The sequence below is a fragment of the Phalangium opilio genome, unplaced genomic scaffold, assembly GCF_054372755.1.
Source record: "Phalangium opilio isolate 3A_F unplaced genomic scaffold, DU_Popi_V2 ptg000230l_1, whole genome shotgun sequence".
Classification (NCBI taxonomy): domain Eukaryota; kingdom Metazoa; phylum Arthropoda; class Arachnida; order Opiliones; family Phalangiidae; genus Phalangium; species Phalangium opilio.
The window spans coordinates 904,410-924,491 of NW_028324221.1; the positions used below are offsets into that span (position 1 = coordinate 904,410).

Here is a 20,082-nt window from a genome sequence, read left to right on the forward strand (position 1 = left end):
GGCTTATCTGTTGTTGTTGTTGTTGTAGTGGGTTTAGCTGTTGTAGTGGGGCTCGGCTTAGTTGGTGTTGTTGTTGTTGTTGTTGGCTTAGCTGTCGTAGTGGGGATTGGTTTAGTCGAAGTTGGCGGTATCGGTTTAGTCGAACTTGGAGGTAACGGTTTACTCGAAGTTGGAGGTAACGGTCTACTCGAAGCTGGAGGTAACGGTTTATTTGAACTTGGAGGTATTGGTTTAGTCGAAGTTGGAGGTAACTGTTTATTTGAACTTTGAGGTATTGGTTTAGTCGAACTTGGAGGTAACGGTTTACCTGAAGCTGGAGGTAACGTTTTAGAGGGGTCAGGCCCTGAATATGTTGGATAATAAGGCTTTGGAGAGGTTTGTTTTGGAATAGTTATTTTGGGTGGTGGTGGTGGGGGAGGGGTTATTTTGGATGGCTGTGGTTGTACAAATACTACGGGTTCAGTCGTAGCAATAGGTATCGGAAGAAAAGGCGTAGTTCGCGGTAAAATAGGTATAGATGGTGGTAGAGGTTTATATTCTGGTTGAGGTTTTTTTCTTATTGGCGGAACCTCGTGGCTTGTTTTACGTTTAATGGCTGCCTTAGGAATGTACTTGTAATCAAATTTTTTTGTAAAACTATCTCCAACATTATCAATTTCGATTTCCACGTAATTGTTAGTGTAATTTAAACTTATATTTTTAGCATGCTTTGATACAGGATATTTGGATATATAGGGAACATCTTCGTAATTATTCTCCTTAAATTCAAATAGCGTGGCCAAGGGGGAATGAGCTGGTATTTTGAGCCGTATGTTTTCCTCTCCTAAAACTTGCAGGTAAACGGGAAAGTTTGTATCTAACTGTTTTCCTAGGGCCCCGTCTTTATATTTATTCACTAATTTAAAAGATAATTTGCCTTTTAAATACGGATGACTGTTTACATCATCATTTAACAGCTCGACAAAATTTTGGGGAGTAGGGTCTTCGTGCCGATATTGGCACAGGTACAGTGGAAGGCAGGGGAGGAGGAGGCGTTGAGGAGGAGGAGGAGGAGGAGGAGGAGGCGCTGAGGTGGAGGAGTGAGAAACAAGATGGTGGATGAGAAAATGGTTAAGATGGAGAGAATCGTATAAGAAACTTTAAAGTGGGCGGTTATGTCTTTTTGATTGACTCACCCCTCTATCGCACCTGCAAGGGGTGTTTTTGATTGACAGGTCAATGAAGCGTGTTCGATTCTCGGATGTAGAAGTACATACATTGGAGTATGAAGATAGGGTGAATTACGATTTAAGAAATAAACTGTATTTTAATATGTTAATTAGATTAAAATTTGAACCATTAATTTCGCCCGTATTAATCAAATGGTTAAGGGGGTATGAAACTCCAGATGACGTTGGGGGAAAATAAAGAATACCCGTAAAAACCCAGCTCTACCGATTCTTCTAGATCATTCTAGAAAAATTAAAATTCCCCGTAAAACCCAAGTTAACGTTGTTTAAGGCCATGACGTAAAATGTACAGTCAAAGTTGTAGATTGTTCGAGAATAATCTTCCCGAAAAAACCCACTATCAATGTACAGTCAAAGCTAGGATGATGATCTTATTAATAGTATAAATAGCCAGGACCCTGAGTTAAACCACCATCACAATCTCTCTAAAGTCCGACGAGGAAGGAAGGAAAAGCCACCAAGTACAATGTAAGTATAAATTTTTGTGGACTTGGTGTTTTTTAAAGTTAAAGTTTGGATGTAAAACTTAGTTTTTTCTACTTGACAGAATGTCTGCCGTAGTGCTATTTCCCCTATCAGATGAGAAAGTAATTGAGGTTACCCCGAAGTTAGACGTACGACTAGGGTTCAAAGACAGTTCTACGGGACTCATACTTCACCAGTCCGATTTCCACGAGCTATACGCTAGGAAGGATGAAATATTCAAGTTCTTCGAAACCGACGACGCTCCGGAGACATCATGGTTCTTTACCGGTTCTGAAACGAAGCGTGTGGAGTTGCGAACATATCGAGACCGTAAGATTATAGACATCAGGGAACTATACCCTGGAACAGGTGCTATGTACGGCAAGTTCTTCCCAACAAAGAAGGGATTCGCCGTTGGACACTACCTTGCCAAGACGTTAATGGATACGTATAAAGACGTAGTCACTTTTCTTAACGAGGCGAGTCGAGTACGTGTGTTATTAAAAAATTGTATTGTAGAACAATTGAAATCAAACATCCGTAAATGTTGTTACGGATGTAGTATTGATCACCCCTCTCAAACTCAACACGATTGTTTGAATGGGTGGGAAATGCGTGTTTCAATGAACTTTGACACCGCGATAAGTAATCTTGATTATGTTGAAATTTATAAGATATTTACCCTAAGCACTTTTTTAAGTGACAAATTTTGTAAGTCTATGATTGGTCAAATCGTATGTAATGCCAAAGAATATTTGTGAATAAAAAACAACTTGATTCTGAAAAAGTGATTCATTCCTTAAAATGGACTTCAGCTTACAACACCCATTTAATGGTCTCATAGCCGGGGCGACACAATCGGGAAAATCATACTTTGTAGCTAACCTTATAAAGTATAAAGATATATGTATATCACCCCCTCCAGATAGGATAATATGGTGTTACACTGAATATCAACCGAAATTATTAAATTCGGTATTAGATCACACACCTTCTGTAGAATTTCACGAAGGTATATTAAATGTGAATATATTAGACCCCAATATCAAGAATTTTGTTATACTTGATGATTTACTTTGTGAAATATCTAATAACAAGGATGTAACTAATTTATTCATACGGGGTTCGCACCATAAAAACACCTCTGTTTTTATTTTGATGCAAAATTTATATTACCCCGGGAAGGAAATTAGAACATTAAATTTAAAAGCCCACTACTTGATAATATTCAAATCTCCTCGAGATAAATCGGCTATATTTCATTTAGCCAAACAGATTTGTCCCACTAATAGTAAATACGTTATCGACGCGTTCCATCAGGCAATCGCTAGAGATTTTGGGTATTTATGGGTTGATTTAAAGCCAACGACGTCAGATGATCATAGACTACGGACGGGACTCATACCGGGCGAAGAAGCCGCAGTCTATATTCCAAAATGAAAAGAGTGCATACGCATCAACATTTCTTAAAGTATCTGACTACTTGTAATGCGTGTCAGAGAAAATACGCTATCAAACACGCTAGTAATGACTCTATCAAGGCCATAGTGGAATGTTGTATAAATGTCCTACGCGGTAACGTGAAGTTATCAGATGACCAGAAGAAACGATTGAAGAAGCACTGTCTAATGTTACGGAAGTTATCTAAACAAGGCACTGTAGCAAAACGAAAAAAGATCCTTATTCAAAAAGGTGGTTTTTTACCTCTTTTGTTAGCACCCCTCTTATCACTTGTTAGCACTGCTGCTGGTGCAGCTATAAGCAGAGCAATTAAAAATGGCTAGAAAGATGATATTGGTACCTGAAGAGGTTTACCGCCGATTAAACTCGCAACCAAAAGTTGAACATAGTGAAAATTTGGATACGAAGACTGTTTTGGTAGACAACAAATTGAACCAGACGCAAAAAGTTAACATGTACAATCATTTACTAACGAGTGCTATTAACAAAAGAAAAAAGAAGAAACCTGTTAAACAACAGAAAAAGAAAGATTGGTATTCTGAAATAGCCATGACAATACCAGATTCACACCTCAAACCAGCCATTGCCTTATACAAGTGGATTGATATCAACTCCAAGATTAACTGGTCTCCCAACGGGGAACTCATATACAGGGGGCAACCAATCGTCGGGTCGAATATTATGGATATTTTACACGAATCCGTTAAAGGTTATAAAAGTAAACCGAAACACACTGTCGTTGGAATAAATCAGTTTTACGAAATGTTAATAAAAGAAAATGTACCAAAAACTATCGTGAGAAACAAATTCCCATTTGGAGACTCTACGAGTGTTGTACCAAATACCTATCTCGATGTATCTAAAAGCGAATTACCGAAAATTGATTATTATCCCCCAACCCCGGATTCACACTACGGTAATGGTCTCCGCACCTGGATAAACTTGAAATAAAAAGAATATATATCAATATCACGTTTCATTTCTTTCACAAATTACTTACACGTTATCATGGAAGGATGTAACGACCCTTCTCCCACAGGGCTTCTAGCCTCCCTGTCCGTTTCATTTTTAAATAATCCCAAAGTTATTACGGCGTTTTTGATATTATTTCTTATTATAATTATCGAGTTATCTGATTTCGCTTATTGGTATACTCAAAAAACCTTAAACTGCACGACTAATGGATAAACTAGAAGAAATATACTTCAATGAAAAAGATCCGGGGAGTTTCGGAGGTGTACAAGGACTATATAGGGCTGCGAGGGAAAAGGGGATTAACGTTGCCTTAAATGATGTTATTGAGTTCCTACAACGTCAAGATACGTACACGCTACACAAACCCGCGAGGCACAACTTCAGAAGGAACAAGACTATTGTGTACGGTATAGATGAACAATGGCAACTTGATCTGGCAGACATGCAAAACATTAAGCGTCATAATGACGGATATAGATTTCTACTGTGCTGTATTGACGTATTCAGTAAATTTGCTTTCGCCGTCGCTATTAAAGACAAGAAAGGACCTACGATGGTTGCGGCGTTTAGATCCGTTTTAGAGTTTAGTAGAAAACCCAAGATTGTTCAGTCGGATCATGGGAATGAATTTCTAAATAAAGAACTGCAAAGTGAATTGAAACGTTTGGATATCAAGTTTTTCGCCACACACTCGGAAGTGAAATGCAGTATAGTTGAACGATTTAATCGAACCTTGAAGGAGCGAATGTACCGATATTTTACGCAAAACGACACCTACAAATACATTGAAGTATTACCCGACTTATTGGAATCGTATAATAACAACTACCACAAATCAATTAAATGCAAACCCACTGAAGTGACAGAGGAAAATTCGAAAGAAATCTGGTTAAATTTGTACGGAAAAGTAAACTTTTCGCCGCCAGTTTCATACCCCTTTGAAATTGATGATTTAGTTAGAATTAGCAAAAATAAAAGAACGTTTGAAAAAGGGTATTTGGCCAATTATACCGAAGAACTATTCAAAGTAACAGAACGAATCCCGAGAGATCCACCGGTATATAAACTGAAGGATTTGAACTCCGATCTCATTTCCGGTGTGTTCTACAAAGAGGAAATACAGAGAGTTGGCAAGGACCTAGAAAACTGTAAATTTAAAATTGAAAAAGTATTACGAAAACGTAAAAAACCTGACGGTACTAAAGAACTCCTCGTACGCTGGAGAGGGTATAGTTCCGAATTTGATTCCTGGGTGCAAGAAATCGACGTAAAATGAGTTTCTACATCACACTACCCTCTGACTCGTCAACGCAATATTTCAAAGGAAATACTATAAGCAAGTTCAGAACGTATCTACCAGAACCTATAATTCTAGAGGGATCTCACGAGGTTGCTCTGGCTGAAATAAGCTATCCTAGAACTTGGAATAATGTAAAAAGGGAATGCGCAGTTCGCATTTGGGATAATTCGTTCGTAGGTGTTGCTTCGGATGCAATGGATGAATTCCCAGAAAAGGGATCTGGTTTTGGTGAAAGTGGACAGACAATTAACGGAGTGAATGCAAACCGGGGTATATCGATAATTATACCTCCCGGATATTACGGTTCTGTAGAGGAATTACTCGAAATATTGTCAGCCGACGACGATGCTGGTGCTACTGAAAAAATAAAATCTAGGGTTGAGTTTTCATACAACAAACCAAATCGACGGGTGATGGTTGAGTTAAAAGGGACGAACCAACTTTATATCCCAAGCGAAATTGCCATTATATTAGGGTTCACGAGGAATTCCAGAAAAGACTTCACTGTGGTCGCCTCTATGACGGCCCCATTCAGTTGTGATATGGATGCTGGAATGCACTCCTTATTCGTATACTCTGATATAATTCAGTCTCGATCGGTAGGAGACTCTGACCTCCCTCTCTTAAGAATTATAAGTATCAACGGGAAAGATGGTGACACGGTGGAAAAAGAGTTTGCTAAACCCCATTACATGCCCATAGCGAAAAACAACTTCCAAACAATTGAAATAAACATTATGAGTGAAATGGGTAAACCGGTTAAGTTCGAACGTGGGAAAGTTCACGTCACTCTACATTTCAGGCCCAGAAGAACTTGGCACTTGTTATAAGAACTACGTTGAATTCAATCTCCGCCCCATTTATGACGTGATTGTCAAAGTGTAAGGATGTCTCCATATAATACGGGTCACGTTTCTGTTAAGGATTATGAGGACTATTATCTAAATCAAATTGGACATGGATCCATCCCAGTATATAGAGGTTTGGCCGTGCAACGTGGTTATGGCCTGGGGTCAATCATCTCCTCGGCGTTCAGATCGGCCATGCCATTACTTAAAAGGGGTGCCACGTTCCTAGGTCGAAAGTTTTTAAACACTGGCGCGAAAATTGCGACGGATTATACAAGCGGTGTACCCATTAAACAAGCATTGAGAGCTAGGGGTAAAGAAGCGGGTAAGGAAACATTGAGAAGGGCCGCCGAAGAAGTGACCAAGCTAACTGGAAACGGACGTAAAAGGAAACGAAAAGTGTCACCCATCATCAGTTCTGTTCGAGCTAAGAAGAAGAGAAGGTCGTCATCTTTACACCCGGATATATTTTCATAATGTCGCTCGCACACCCAAACTCTATGAACAGCGTCAGCTCGGAACTAAATGTTTTTCACGTACCCTATACCCAAACTGGGATAGTAGGAAGTCAATGGGTGGAGTATAACTCTACCTCCAATGTGGATGAAAATCAGGCTATTATATTTCCCGTCACCGGGAACTCCGAGACATACATGGACTTGAAAAACACGCTCCTGCATTTACAAGTAAAAGTAGTTAAAGCTGATGGGTCTCTACCTAAAGCCGCTGTGTACGATGCGAATGGTGATATAACTACTCAGGCGGATAAAGTTGGACCCGAAAACCTATTACTCTCCAGTCTTTTTAGTGAACTACACGTATCGTTGAATGATAGATCAGTTACATCATGTCCTCAACAATACGCATACAAGAGCATGATTCAAACGCTATTGACATTTGGTGGTCCAGCGAAAAAGAGTTTTTTGACCGGGGCACTATTCTACAAAGATACGGCGGGACATTTTGACGACTTTTCCGAAAATGAAGGGTTTTTGAAACGGAGTGAATTCGCCCAAAATGGGGTTATAGACTTGGTTGGCGTCGTACACGCCGATATATGTCAGCAAAATCGCATTATCCCCAATCTGGTCGATGTGAATTTTAAATTTATCAAAAGTCCCAACGAATTCTGCTTACATGCGGATGGAAATAAAGCGAAAGTTATATTTACCCACGCTTCGTTATTCATAAGAAGAGTTAAACTAACCCCCGAGATTATGATATCACACGCCAAAACCCTGGAATTGGCCACGATGAAATACCCCATAACACGTACGGAATGTAATACGTTTTCCATATCTCAAGGAAGTAAAATAGCAGTCAAAGACAATTTATTTAGCGGTCAACAACCGAATAAAGTTGTAATTGGATTTGTAGACCAGAACGCGTTTTTGGGTGATTATAAAATGTCGCCTTTTAATTTTAAAAATGAAGCGGTGACTCAAATCACCTTATCCGTTGATGGGGTTAGCGTACCCCATAAACCCTTAAGCCCCAACTTTAAGGATAACCTATGTATGAGATCGTACGCCAATCTCTTTCTTCAAACCGGACAATGGAATATCGACGAGGGTAATTTCATTGACCGTGACGAGTTCGCCAATGGTAATGCTCTTTTCGTATTCGACTTGACCCCCGACCTGAATGGTAGTTCGACTGAAAGTTTCAACTTTATAAAGAACGGTAGTGTCCGATTGGAGTTAATATTTGCCGAAGCGCTACCGGCTACAATTGCCGTCGTTTACTATTCCGAATTCCAATCTTTGATTGAAATTGACAAAAACCGAGCCGTTTTATTCGATCAAAGCTCATAATGGACTCTCGACAACTTGAGAGAATATTAAGGCGCGATCCATACACTAGAAATTTGTTCCGGGGAATATTTCCGGCGGATAAACTACCACTAACTGTTAAAACGTTTCCATCGCTATTTATTGTGAACACTGATACGTCTAAAGGGGGAGGAGAACATTGGACGACTATATACATTTCGAGGAAAAAGAACACTGAATTCTTTGAAAGCTATGGAAATCCTCCGGATTTATTTAAATTTAATGATTTTGTAGAGCGAAACAGCCTAACTGTTACGTTTAATTCATGCCAACTACAGGGTGAATTAAGTCAAACTTGTGGCGGGTATTGCGTTTACTTTTCATTGTATAGATGTAGGGGAGTTAAAATGTTTGATATAATAAAACGATTTACTAAAAATAAAAATGTTAATGATCGTATGATTTCCGAATATATGTATAAGAATTACTCAAAAAATTTGTCATAATTTTTCTCTTCATTTTGTATTTTTATGCCCGTGGGCTAGTGTGGTAATACCATCATTTAAAATATGACGCTTATCGTCACATGGGTTTAAACATAGTTTGGTTTGTTTTACAGTTTTTAAAAGGTGCTTATCACTCACGATTCTAACCATTTCCGCGGTGGTCAGCTCGCGGTTGAAGAGACACTCGCGGTAATGCGCGTGCCGGACGCGTTTCTGCACGACGCGCTTTCAAACTCCCTTGCACGTCTTCTTCTCCCCTTTGGCCGACAAAATGCTTTACATTTTGGGTCTCAGCCCACAGAACTCCTCGATTGGGGTGCTGTCCAGCTCATCTTTAAACTTCCCTAGTCTTTTCTTGTTAATGTCACTGTGAAGTTGATGGTCACGTGGGTATCCCGAAAAGTCGTACTTGTCCGCTTGTGCGGCGAAGTCCGCGTACAGATCCTCCGTCTCAATGTGATACGTGAGGCTGTCTGTAATTATATGTAATGTCCGCAAATGTTAATGTAAATGTTATGCTAAAGTAAATGATATATAAGGACGTAAAACTTACCAGTATCAGTGAAGAGGAGTTTAGCCTTGTCACCATACTCCTTTCTAATTACGTCGTAGTGGAACTGGTACATCAGGAGTTTTGATAGATCCAAGATGGCGAAGCCCGTGTATATCGGTCGGTTTAACACCAACTTCTTCTTGGCGGAATGAATTCCAACTAGTTCATTGTGGAAAATTGTAAACCGTTCGAAGGCCGGTGAACTAGCTTTTTTGACGGCCTTTTCGGGAGTGGTCACGAGCTTGAAATCCTGGCGATTCCGAAGGTTCTCCATGGTTTTGCCTTGGGGAAAGGAAATCATAATTAATCCTATTTTTTTTATTATTATTCTAATTTATAATTACACACCAAACACCGCATTGTTCATCAATTTGAAGAGATCCTTCTCGAAATCATCGGTCGCCTTCGTTCTCTTCTCCGTGTTGAAGTTAATGTATGGTTTCAACCACGCCCCTTGTTCAAATTTCAATATGCGGTGAATATGGGTGATTTTCAGCCCCATTGACACGTAATATTTTAAATTGCGATAATGAACTATGTATCGTTCTTTGTTAAAGAGGTTGGGGACTAATTTGGGTAAGGATTCCTTGATTTTGATGTTCAACAAATTCATCTGGTTCTTGGAGTATTCCGAGAGGAATTCCGGTTTTATTGACATGGATTCTGGAGCCAGCGGGTAGCAGTTATGTTCATGATGTAGTGTTTCAGGGTACTCCATATCCACTTCCATGATATGACCCACCGGTGAGTCGTCTGGACAACTAAGAATCTCTCGCTCGGAGTTGGGGTTGGGTTCCTCCCACCGGAAATTTCTCATGGGCATAGCGTCACACATGACCGTCCCATAAAGGTTGTTGCAATCTATTGTAATTGATTGTTAGTATTTGAAAATGAGCTCAGGATAACTTGTATATCCTACCTGGATAACAGATGTAACTTTCCGGTTTTGATGCGTCGTAATTATCTAGATATCTGTTGTTCGCCGCCGCGAAGCGATGACTTATCATGGATACCCCTCCCCTAATCCCCTTTTCGATGAAGAGGTGCATGTTCTCATCCAATAGCAAGTCTAGGTGTACCTTTGTCATACATAGCGCGGCTTGCCAGGCAAAACCAGGTAATGTATATGAGTGTGCAGGGTCTAGACGATAGTACGTCATGCACATTTTGCGGAAGTTTTGGAAAACATCCGCTAGGAGTAGTGTATCGGACAGGACATACAAATCGTGGTACCCTCCTTTAAAAACAATACTGATATTGGTAATTATTCATCTCGAGTGTGTGTTATCATGATCATACCCAAATTCTGAATGTTGAATGATTGCCATACGTTTTGAGCGTGGGCGTAATCATCCGGTTTGAGTGGCTCATCCGTGAGATCGTTGTGGAAACTCTCAATTGATGGTAGTTGCTTTTCAGAGAAGCGTTTCTCAGAATCCATGTAAGTGTATGGGTATACACCTTTCCGAAGAAGTAGCTTGACTTCGGTCTGATTGAAAACTGTGTTTAGGAGCGGAAATTTCTCTGATCCTCCTTTCGCAACATTTGAAACCAACGATTCGAGAGATGCAGGCAGGAATCGGATACTATCCACGAAGCGCAGATTTCCCAGTGTGAATGAAATGTATGTCTCACAATTGGTTGCTATACAGTCAATCCTTTTGTTACGAGTCACCGCAATTTGCTGCATAATTAGATGCGCATCGTACCTATCCGGTGATTGATAGTTAATAATCAAGTCTAATTAGACATGACTATTTAAATTACCTGCTGAGATTGTGCATCACGACTGGAATGAATTTGGGTGCTTTTTATTTCAAATTGCAGCATTGACACGCACCCCCTCTATATTTTCCAGTGTAGTGGTCATGGTCGCGTGTTTTGATTGTAGTAGCCGTGAAGGATTCTTCACATACGTAACAACGAGTCGCAGCTTCGTGTGAAACTTCCTCGGCTGCTGTTAATTGCATTGGTATGTTCTCCTTCAGTTTTTCAACAATGATGTCATATTCGTCCAACAGCATTTTCAAAAATTTCATCGCTCCGTCAACCCCTCTGTATACCTCGTGTTTAACAAGGTTTCCTATGATAGTATGGATATTTGTAAGATAACCGGTTAATCCGTTTGGTGGAGGGGTCTAGAATTTACCGGTTGGTCCAACTATTGCGTATGAAAAACCACACGCCTTATGCAGCGCCAAAGTAGTTGTCGATGATAGTGACGTATCTGGCAAACATGTTGACACCTTCGCGAGAATCGATTCGAAATAGGCCACAATAATGTATGGAACCTATATCGATGTAATGAAACATTATAATTTTGTCTTGCACTTGGTTATATTTAGTAAATTACCATTTGATTCCATCCAAAGTTTTTAAATTTCAATATAGGTTCACTATGCGGCATAATCACACGTTGCGGGTTGTGTACCCTACATTCACGCGCGTGATTATTGTGAACTGTTTCGGTGGCGCTTCTTTTCAAACAGTATCGGCAGTAGAATGATTGGTGACAATGTTTCGTGAAACCGTTAAACAATCGGCTAAGGTGGCGAATTAACACGTAGTGTTTTGACTTCCCATTGGAAACCAAGAGAAGATCAATTTGTCTCGATTCGTGCACTTTATTTTCGCTAACTTAGCGCGGGAAATATCCTTTTTCGTACGCGAAAATATTCACAGATAAATTATTCACCTCCTCAAACCGTTTAAGTCTAAACGTATCTAATTCAAAAGGGAAAGTGATTCCACACAAATCGAGTTCGTTCTCGTACGGCCTATAATGTGTTACACGACTTGGGGTGATTAAAGCCGGGTGGCGTTTTGCGATTATCGACCACAAGAAACACTTATTGTCAGTTGGATCTTCCGGGTTAACATTCACCGTTGCCTTTTTATTTTCAATCACGGGTGGTAATTGAAAATATGTTCCACCGACTAGGGGTAAATACTGGATAATGTTGATTTGTATAAATATTATTCGGTTTAAAACCCACCCACTTCCCATAGCTTCGAAGCTAATCATACTCTCGGCAATTTTATCTCGACTCGAGTCGATTTGTTGTGGGATAACTTCCGGTGCCAATGTGGCATGCGTAAATCCTCGGAAATATGGGCTAATTTCGGTTTCAGCACCTGTATTCCCAAGTTCACGTGTATACCGCGCGCGAACCGTTAAATACCATTTAATCCCCTTTTTAACACTCAATTTGTTTCTGAGATACGATTCTAGTTTTCCCCTGTGTTTATTGATGAATAAAATCGGGTCCGTTACACCGTCAGGTGCGGTGATTCTGGCCGGGAAAATCGCGTTATCGAGCGCGTTAATCTCCTCAATGTCCGGTTGTTCACTCCCGGGTTGTTCTACCGCGTTTTGTTCGGCTTCCCAGTTTTCCATCAATTCATTTAATCCGACGTCATCTTGCGAGAGCAAAACGTCACCATCTTCATTTTCCCTACCTCTACCATCTAGATTTTGCCTATCCTCCCACATCTTTATAAACGCATCAAGTCCTTCGATATCTTGGGTAGATAACGTCTCATCTGGTATTGGCGCATTTTCTACATATAAATTAGGAATTAATTCCTACACCAATTCAAATGTCGAGTTTTACGACTAACGCAACTAAACCCCTGGTGGGTACCTACACCCTGTACATCAATTTGCGGAGGGTGAGGGGCTTTACAGGGGATGACAAATTATATTTAACTGAATAATTACCATTTCAACAGGTCGTGGGTACAGGGGCAATTTTCAATATTCTACTCACAACGATTTTTTCCGTCCAAGACGCAAGTTGAGTCTCATTATTTTTTTTTTTAAAAAAAACTTTTAAACTAATTTAAAAATGGTTCTGGGTCGCGTCCCTATGGGGGACATGTCTTGGGTCTACGCACCGGATAATCATCCCTTTCAAATTGAGATGGAAGATGGGATAATTTTAAATAATGAGGAAGAGGAGGAGGTTTTTAACTTCATTGTTGAGAATGTTGAGGATGAGGATGAAGAAGTGTTGATTCCCTCGTCACATTTCCAATTCTCCATCCGGGGGATATGTAAGTGAATTTTTCTATTATTGTTGTTTAGTATCAATAATTAAGTCAGCTTCTATATAATTAGCGCCGATCTCGGTGATTTTGAGGGTTTTAATGAAGAAATTGTACTAAACATAAACTGCGATGGCTACCGGTAAATACATCCATATTTATACACCCCACCATAAGTAGTGCTAATTAATTTCGTTTAGCATCATGGATACGGTCCGAATCCTACTATTACCTAGTATGGCCACCCCCACGGTCCAGGCCCTATTAACAAGCCTGGAGGACCTAATAGCGGGGTATATTCGTCCCAGGTGTGTATTGAAAATATAGCTAAGTTTCAGATTATTTATTAATACATTTTGGGATTCCCCCCCCCTTAGCCCGACTAGGGATGCCAATGGGGTGTACTCCACCCCGGACGGGGGATCACCATCCCCAAACTGCGATGGATATGGGTATGTTACATAAAAAATACTTAATTTTATTTACATTAATTTCAATACACATATATCCACTAAAAAAAATTTACCTCTTATTTATTGTTAACAGTGTCCAAAACGCCATATTCACGCAGATTGTGAGAATGCGGGACAACCGCAACCGATTGGGAGGGCTAACCCCGGAAGAGTTAAAAAACTCTAACCAGCTCGATAGAGCGTTAGTTCAACACATCGGTGTTGCGGTTAACCGCAGTGTGTGTGAACACTTTGAATTAGCATATCAAATTTAGAAAAAAATATAAAATAAAGAAAAAAAAACTATGAAAAAATAAAACTTACAATTTTTAATTTCATTTTTATTCGTCTCCTAAATTTTTATTTACAATTTCTTTGTGATAATAAATCCACTCGGAAAATAATATACATTTAGATAGCGCGCATAAATACTTCTTATTATTACGTACAGTTTTATGATTAAGCATGCATGTAATCATCGGACCATCATCGTCGATTTCGTTGGGTTTGGGACATCCTACTCCATTCAAGTCTATAACTTCCCGATTAATAATGTTCAACAAAAAGAAACATTTTTCCTCTCCTTTGCAGAATACACGGTCGTAGCACTCCCCGAGTTTTTCGTAGGGCGTTACTCCATCATTCCATCCCATGCCGTGCAGGTTGTTACGAAGCCACCTGTTCTGACGCACAGTGTCGTATGTAAGTTCTTTTTCGGGGTAGGGCGCCATGAATGACCACGATCCAATTCTCTGGGTTTTCTCCACGCTGGTTACAGCCACCTCCTTCGCGATTCTTTCCCGTCCATCACTTGTAGCGCGCCCGTCAAGAAAATCGAAGTCTACGACGACTGATTTCTTAAGCCTTGGTAAGGGTAAAAAGATCTCCCATTAACACTGATATCTACGGTCCAAACTTTAACTTTAAAAAACACCAAGTCCACAAAAATTATACTTACATTGTACTTGTTGGATGGTCCTTCCTTCCTCGTCGGACTTTAGAGAGATTGTGATGATGGTTTAACTCAGGGTCCTGGCTATTTATACTATTTAATAAGATCATCATCCTAGCTTTGACTGCACATTAATGGTGTTTACGCAGTGGGTTTTTTCGGAAAGATTATTCTCGAACAATCTACAACTTTGACTGTACATTTTACGTCATGGCCTTAAACAACGTTAACCTGGGTTTTATGGGGTATTTTAAATTTTCTGGAATGATCTAGAATAATCGGTAGAGCTGGGTTTTTACGGGGATTCTTTATTTTCCCCCCAACGTCATCTGGAGTTTCATACCCCCTTAACCATTTGATTAATACCGGGGAAATTAATGGTTCAAATTTTAATCTAATTAAAATTTTAAAATACTGTTTATTTCTTAAATCATAATTCACTCTATCTTCATACTCCAATGTATGTACTTCTACATCCGAGAATCGAACACGCTTCATTGACCTGTCAATCAAAAACACCCCTTGCAGGTGCGGGGATGAGAGGGGTGAGTCAATCAAAAAACACCCACTTGCAGGTCTGAGAAAGGGGAGAGTCAATCAAAAAAGGCATACGTTTTCTCACCCGCCATCTTGCAATCCTCAATCCTCAATCCTCATATCCTCAATCCTCAATCCTCCCTGCCTTCCACTGTACCTGCACTGGGAACGGCATATATGTACTACTAGCAGCTTATTCTATATATACTCTGTTTCATCTTCGGTTGCCAGCACGCGCAAAGCTAGGTCTCTATGTTATGTAGCTTTGTGCGTGCTGACAAGAGACGAAGAAAAAAAGGATTATAAATATCCGCGAGATTTTTATCTCAAGTGCACGGACCTATAGGCTTTAGTTTCAAATACGTGCATAGTCGTATGTAATCAATTGGTGGGTCCTTCAAACATTATCAAGGAAAGTTGTGCTATTAAAAATAGCGAAAAGTATTTCTTAAGATTCCCAAAAGATTTAGAAACGTAATAAATATTTATAATAGTAACTCTAACATCCTTCCCTAATAGTCTAAATTAGTATGACTTGAAATTTTAAAAATCACTGGCTCGACTATGAAGTCGACAGTCGAGGCACATCAACTTTTTTCGGAGCCTACTAGAATTTCCGCCCATACATTTGAGCTAAAACTCGCGGATATTTAAGTTCTAAAAATCATTATTTTCTTCGTCTCTTGTCAGCACGCCCAAAGCCACGTTACATAGAGACCCAGTTTTGCGCATGCTGACAACCCAAGCTGAATCAGATTATACAAAATAAGCTGTCGTCAGAAATAGGGGAGTTGCCTATCCTATAGTGTGAAAACAAATTTCCTCACGTGAATTCTTTATCCAAGCTCCTATGCTACCAGGAAGTAAGAGAAAAACCATTGGGAGGAAGAACAGACTGAGATCCGCCTTTTTTATAAATAGAAATTGATTTTTAACGTTTTTAGCGGTAGAACGTTTGGTAAACATTATATTTTACAATATTATTATAATATTTATATAGAAATATACAAAAAGGTTTCCTTTAAAATAGCAAAAATAGCCCTAAATAAAAATTATAATATTTGAAAAATGCTAAAACCATTTCATTGTATGACCAACACCATTTTTTTCAACATCTAAAGAAATATAGCGGGTACTGAGTCCGGGAAAACCTTAAAGATTACCACGCATATTTTTAAATGACGCCACGCATTTTGGACCGCTTGTAACAAGCTACCACCATTAATGACGTTGACATGGTTAATATTTCGTGCTATTTCACCCTCAGGGTCCTAATTAGGTTCATAATTTGATATCGCAGCTTTTTGAAGACCATTTCATTCTCCTATAGAGAAATTATGAAAGACAACATATAAATTCAATTATTTGAGTTGTAAAAAAATGAAATTCTTTAATTTCCCTTTTCAGAATTTTACCCTACTAAACCGCATTAAGCCTTTCGAGTGCTCGAGCGGTCAGTCTTGACGTGTGGATTGGAGTCAGTATGGTAGTGCATGAAGGTAAATTAGCCGTTGCAAAACCACTCCAAAACGCTAGGAGTTGGACACATAAAAATGCAGTGTTTTGGTCTTCGATATGAACCAAACACACAAGAATTCACCGACGAGACGCAGTGTGATGGAAAAACGGCCGCTATGTTGGACCGTGGCGTTATAAAGAGCGTTTAAAAAACACTAAATAGGGATGGGCATAAATTAGTGCACATTCATCCTCTAAAATATTACCTGGCCATCGTTTACGAAAACCAGGGATATTCGTCACATTATTAGACCGTTAACTTCGCATTTACGTCATTTAAAAACTTTAATTTGTTTAGTTTCATTTTTTAGAGTATGTTTAGATCTATTATTAGTTTTGAATAAAATTTTCTTAAAATCTTGTATTATAAATATCGTAAGAATTACTTCTAACTGGTATTTATTGGTTTTAGTGGAAAGGTGTCCACACATGTAAATACTGATGATAACTGGCCATTTCAACTGTTTTTTCATTGATCAAGTTTTACTAAAAAAAACATTAAATATGATCGTATAGTTCTTTTAAAATTCATTACACAAGTTGTCCTGTGATCTTATTTAAAACCTAATTACTTCCAATAACCGAAATGGGGACATTGAACTGCACGCAAACCTCTATCGCGTTATTAGCAAAAGTAAATAAACCGTCAAAAGTATACTACAACCGGAAACAATACTCGAAAACCAACAAATCAAACCCGTGTCCTAAAGTGTTTTCTAAACCATTTATTACTCAAACTTCAAAGACACCACTAATCTAAGACAACAAGTTTAATTTTAAACTCGAAATTTTAAATTAAATCACAAGGACGCCTACGTAAAGCTCAGTAGCTTGTATGCTTAACATCTATAGTTATAATTTGACTGATAATCTACTCCAAGTTCAAACAGCTTTACCTAGAGGTATGAATTATGCAGGGACGGTACTCAAATGCAGTAGGCGAGCTCTTAGATTTTTTCCAATTCCTCATCATCTTGAAAAATGGCGGCGTCTACGTGTTTCAACCGAATCTTTAACATTTAAAACACTGGTTCCCAATTTCCGTAAGACTGACTTCATGTCTTTTGAAGCTCGATTTTCCACCTTCGTTAACAATGGCGGCCTGAAATGTAATAATATATCTCGATGGGCAAAGGCGGTTGTTTGTTTTTTGCTACTCTGTAAATACTAAAGGTGATTGTTTTGAAAACATTGAAGATGGATTTTTTATACTAAATATTCAAGTGGGAATTCTCGTAAATAGTCAAGATGAATTATTTTCTAAATATTCAAGATGAATTCTTTTCTAAATATTCAAGATGAATTCTTTTCTAAATATTCAAGATGAATTATTTCTCAAATATTCAAGATGAATTTTTTTCTAAATATTCATGATATAATTTCAGTAAAACTTCATCTGCGAATACAATACGTAAATAAAATAAAATTTCTATCCGAACAACCTTGGAGAAGCTTCAACCTTTGACAGGACAAGAAAATGGTATTTAACTCTATACATGGGCGCCCGTTAAATTTCTCATTTCAAGTAAAAAATCCAAGGCGTCTTAGATTATTGTGTAAATCTAAGTGTCCCTCTATCCATATAGGTTATGAAAGGTAAACTTTAAACTACAAAAGAATAATATCAAATTATTTTAGGGAAAATAGGCAAGATTAATAATGGAAGCAGACTCAATTTATTTTTTTGCCAAATTAACGATAGAAAAATTGAGATACTAAATTCTCAATGTCACAAACCAAGGCGCTTACCGACTATATTATAGCAGGAAAAGTATAGGCTATTGAGTCTGATTGTTTTCCGATGATCATTGAAACTGCTCTACTCTAAGCTAAAAAATATATAGAGCAACCTTCATACGCTGAAACACGACACAATTGCAAACGCTGTAATTTTTATCGTTTGTAGGGCCTCTCTCTCTTTTTTTTCTATGTTCCAAAAACAGCCATAATTTTCAAAAAACCAAATTCTTAAGTAAAGTTTAAAGGGATAGTTATCACGTTTAAAATGTGCTGGGAGTAAGAAAACTTGCAGAGTAAAGCCGAGAAAGCGGGAAATACGTTAAAATTATCCACGTCGTAAAATATTTTCATGTCATAAGAACTTGCGAATAATTTAAACTGTATATATATTATTATTATAATTCAAACCATTCTCATCCACTTTGAATTGAACAATATGTCTTCTCAACCATCCTCATGAATTTGCCGTCGAAATATTATTCCCACAATATTATTTTCAGAGCATCTCTCAACATCCAATTCTCAAGCGTCCAAACTTTAATTACCGAACGTCAAATAAGTTCTGTTACACCTGTATTTTAGTCATGCCACCTATTTTGCTCCATAAACGATCTCTGTTCCACCTGTATTTTAGTCATGCCACCTATTTTGCTTCAAAAACGATCTCTGTTATACCTGTAATTTAGTCATGCCACCTATTTTCCTCCATAAACGATCTCTGTTACACCTGTATTTTAGTCATGCCACCTATTTTGCTCCTTAAATTTTCTCAAAGTATATTCTTGAAACAGTGTCCATCATCCAATACTGCGGCTCGTCCAACTTTTAATAGCGATTCAACAGATAACGCCGTCTGCCGTAAAATATCCGTCAAAAGAATTATCCCCAAATATCCACCCACTGTATTAGCAACTAGGAAGTTATAAAAAATCATTAAACATATCCAAATCTCTAAATATTTAGACGTTTACAAACCGCCACCAACAACCCTCCATTTCTGAAGACTGAGTGTAATTCATAAGTTCTCATTTCTCATATGTCAGTGTGGAACTAAAAATTCTCGTGTTGGAACATCTTGATTTTCTGATCGTAATATTTAATATTGAGCTAAGTTGATATAGATAAAATTAATAATCGTTAGGCTTATTTGCTATTGTTTTGAACGTCACGTTTTTTGTCATAACTTTTGATATTCTGAGCCGATTTACAATTTGAAAACAGTTTCAAATTCTACGTGACAGGACGCGTGCAACGATAACATTGTTGATCCATTTGAAGCATTATTTCGTAACATCATTATCGGGGGGCTTTACTATTTCCGCTATGGCTAACGCCCTATTAGCGCCACAGTGTCATTTGTAATTTTAAAATACTTTTGAGAAGTAAACCTATTTAGAAAGTCTTATTTTGTTACTCTAGCTCAAATAGGAACAAAACGGCGGCCTAATGAAAATGTCCAGAAACTTTTGTCCGGGACTGTACATGGGTATATATGTACTTAATAATCTCGCATGCAGTAATATTGTTCTATTTTCTAAGATGGTAAATGTTTATGTGCTTAATCATCTTGTATAAAAGTAAGCTTTTTTTTTGAAGTAGTATTAAATTAGCATTTTAGTGAATTTGTTTGTTATCAAAACAATTATAATTCGTATTTTCTAATGATGTTTTTAGTAACGATTGCGCATTTTAACCGTATATCAATATTTTAGCGCGTATGAAAATAT

General features: G+C 38.3%; 3 protein-coding genes across 3 annotated transcripts; 2 read left to right on the forward strand and 1 right to left on the reverse strand.

Annotated features, from left to right (window-relative positions):
- The first annotated feature begins 1,648 nt into the window (after positions 1-1,648).
- LOC149613512 (uncharacterized) lies at positions 1,649-3,134 on the forward strand. The gene is made up of 3 exons (XM_089858055.1): positions 1,649-1,697; positions 1,777-2,405; positions 2,962-3,134. Exons 2-3 carry the CDS (start codon positions 1,778-1,780, stop codon positions 3,132-3,134), a joined length of 801 nt encoding a protein of 266 aa, XP_089714181.1. The 5' UTR covers positions 1,649-1,697; position 1,777.
- A 3,620-nt stretch (positions 3,135-6,754) lies between these two features.
- LOC149613513 (uncharacterized protein F54H12.2-like) lies at positions 6,755-8,092 on the forward strand. Its single transcript, XM_089858056.1, has one exon. It carries the CDS (start codon positions 6,755-6,757, stop codon positions 8,090-8,092), a length of 1,338 nt encoding a protein of 445 aa, XP_089714182.1.
- A 740-nt stretch (positions 8,093-8,832) lies between these two features.
- LOC149613514 (uncharacterized) lies at positions 8,833-10,893 on the reverse strand. Its single transcript, XM_089858057.1, has 6 exons — positions 10,877-10,893; positions 10,409-10,818; positions 10,029-10,346; positions 9,458-9,970; positions 9,110-9,391; positions 8,833-9,029 (listed from the first exon to the last, which is right to left on the reverse strand). Exons 1-6 carry the CDS (start codon positions 10,891-10,893, stop codon positions 8,833-8,835), a joined length of 1,737 nt encoding a protein of 578 aa, XP_089714183.1.
- Between the last annotated feature and the right edge of the window lie 9,189 nt (positions 10,894-20,082).

What these genes read in the sequence shown, in the direction of transcription:
- LOC149613512 (XM_089858055.1), top strand. Translation starts at nt 1,778, where the DNA reads ATGTCTGCCGTAGTGCTATTTCCCCTATCAGATGAGAAAGTAATTGAG. An exon ending in TTTTTTAAGTGACAAATTTT is followed by an intron (nt 2,406 to 2,961) that starts GTAAGTCTATGA and finishes TATTTCATTTAG; the next exon opens with CCAAACAGATTTGTCCCACT.
- LOC149613513 (XM_089858056.1), top strand. Translation starts at nt 6,755, where the DNA reads ATGTCGCTCGCACACCCAAACTCTATGAACAGCGTCAGCTCGGAACTA.
- LOC149613514 (XM_089858057.1), bottom strand. An exon ending in GATGAACAATGCGGTGTTTG is followed by an intron (nt 9,392 to 9,457) that starts GTGTGTAATTAT and finishes CCTTTCCCCAAG; the next exon opens with GCAAAACCATGGAGAACCTT. An exon ending in ACTCCTCTTCACTGATACTG is followed by an intron (nt 9,030 to 9,109) that starts GTAAGTTTTACG and finishes ATATAATTACAG; the next exon opens with ACAGCCTCACGTATCACATT.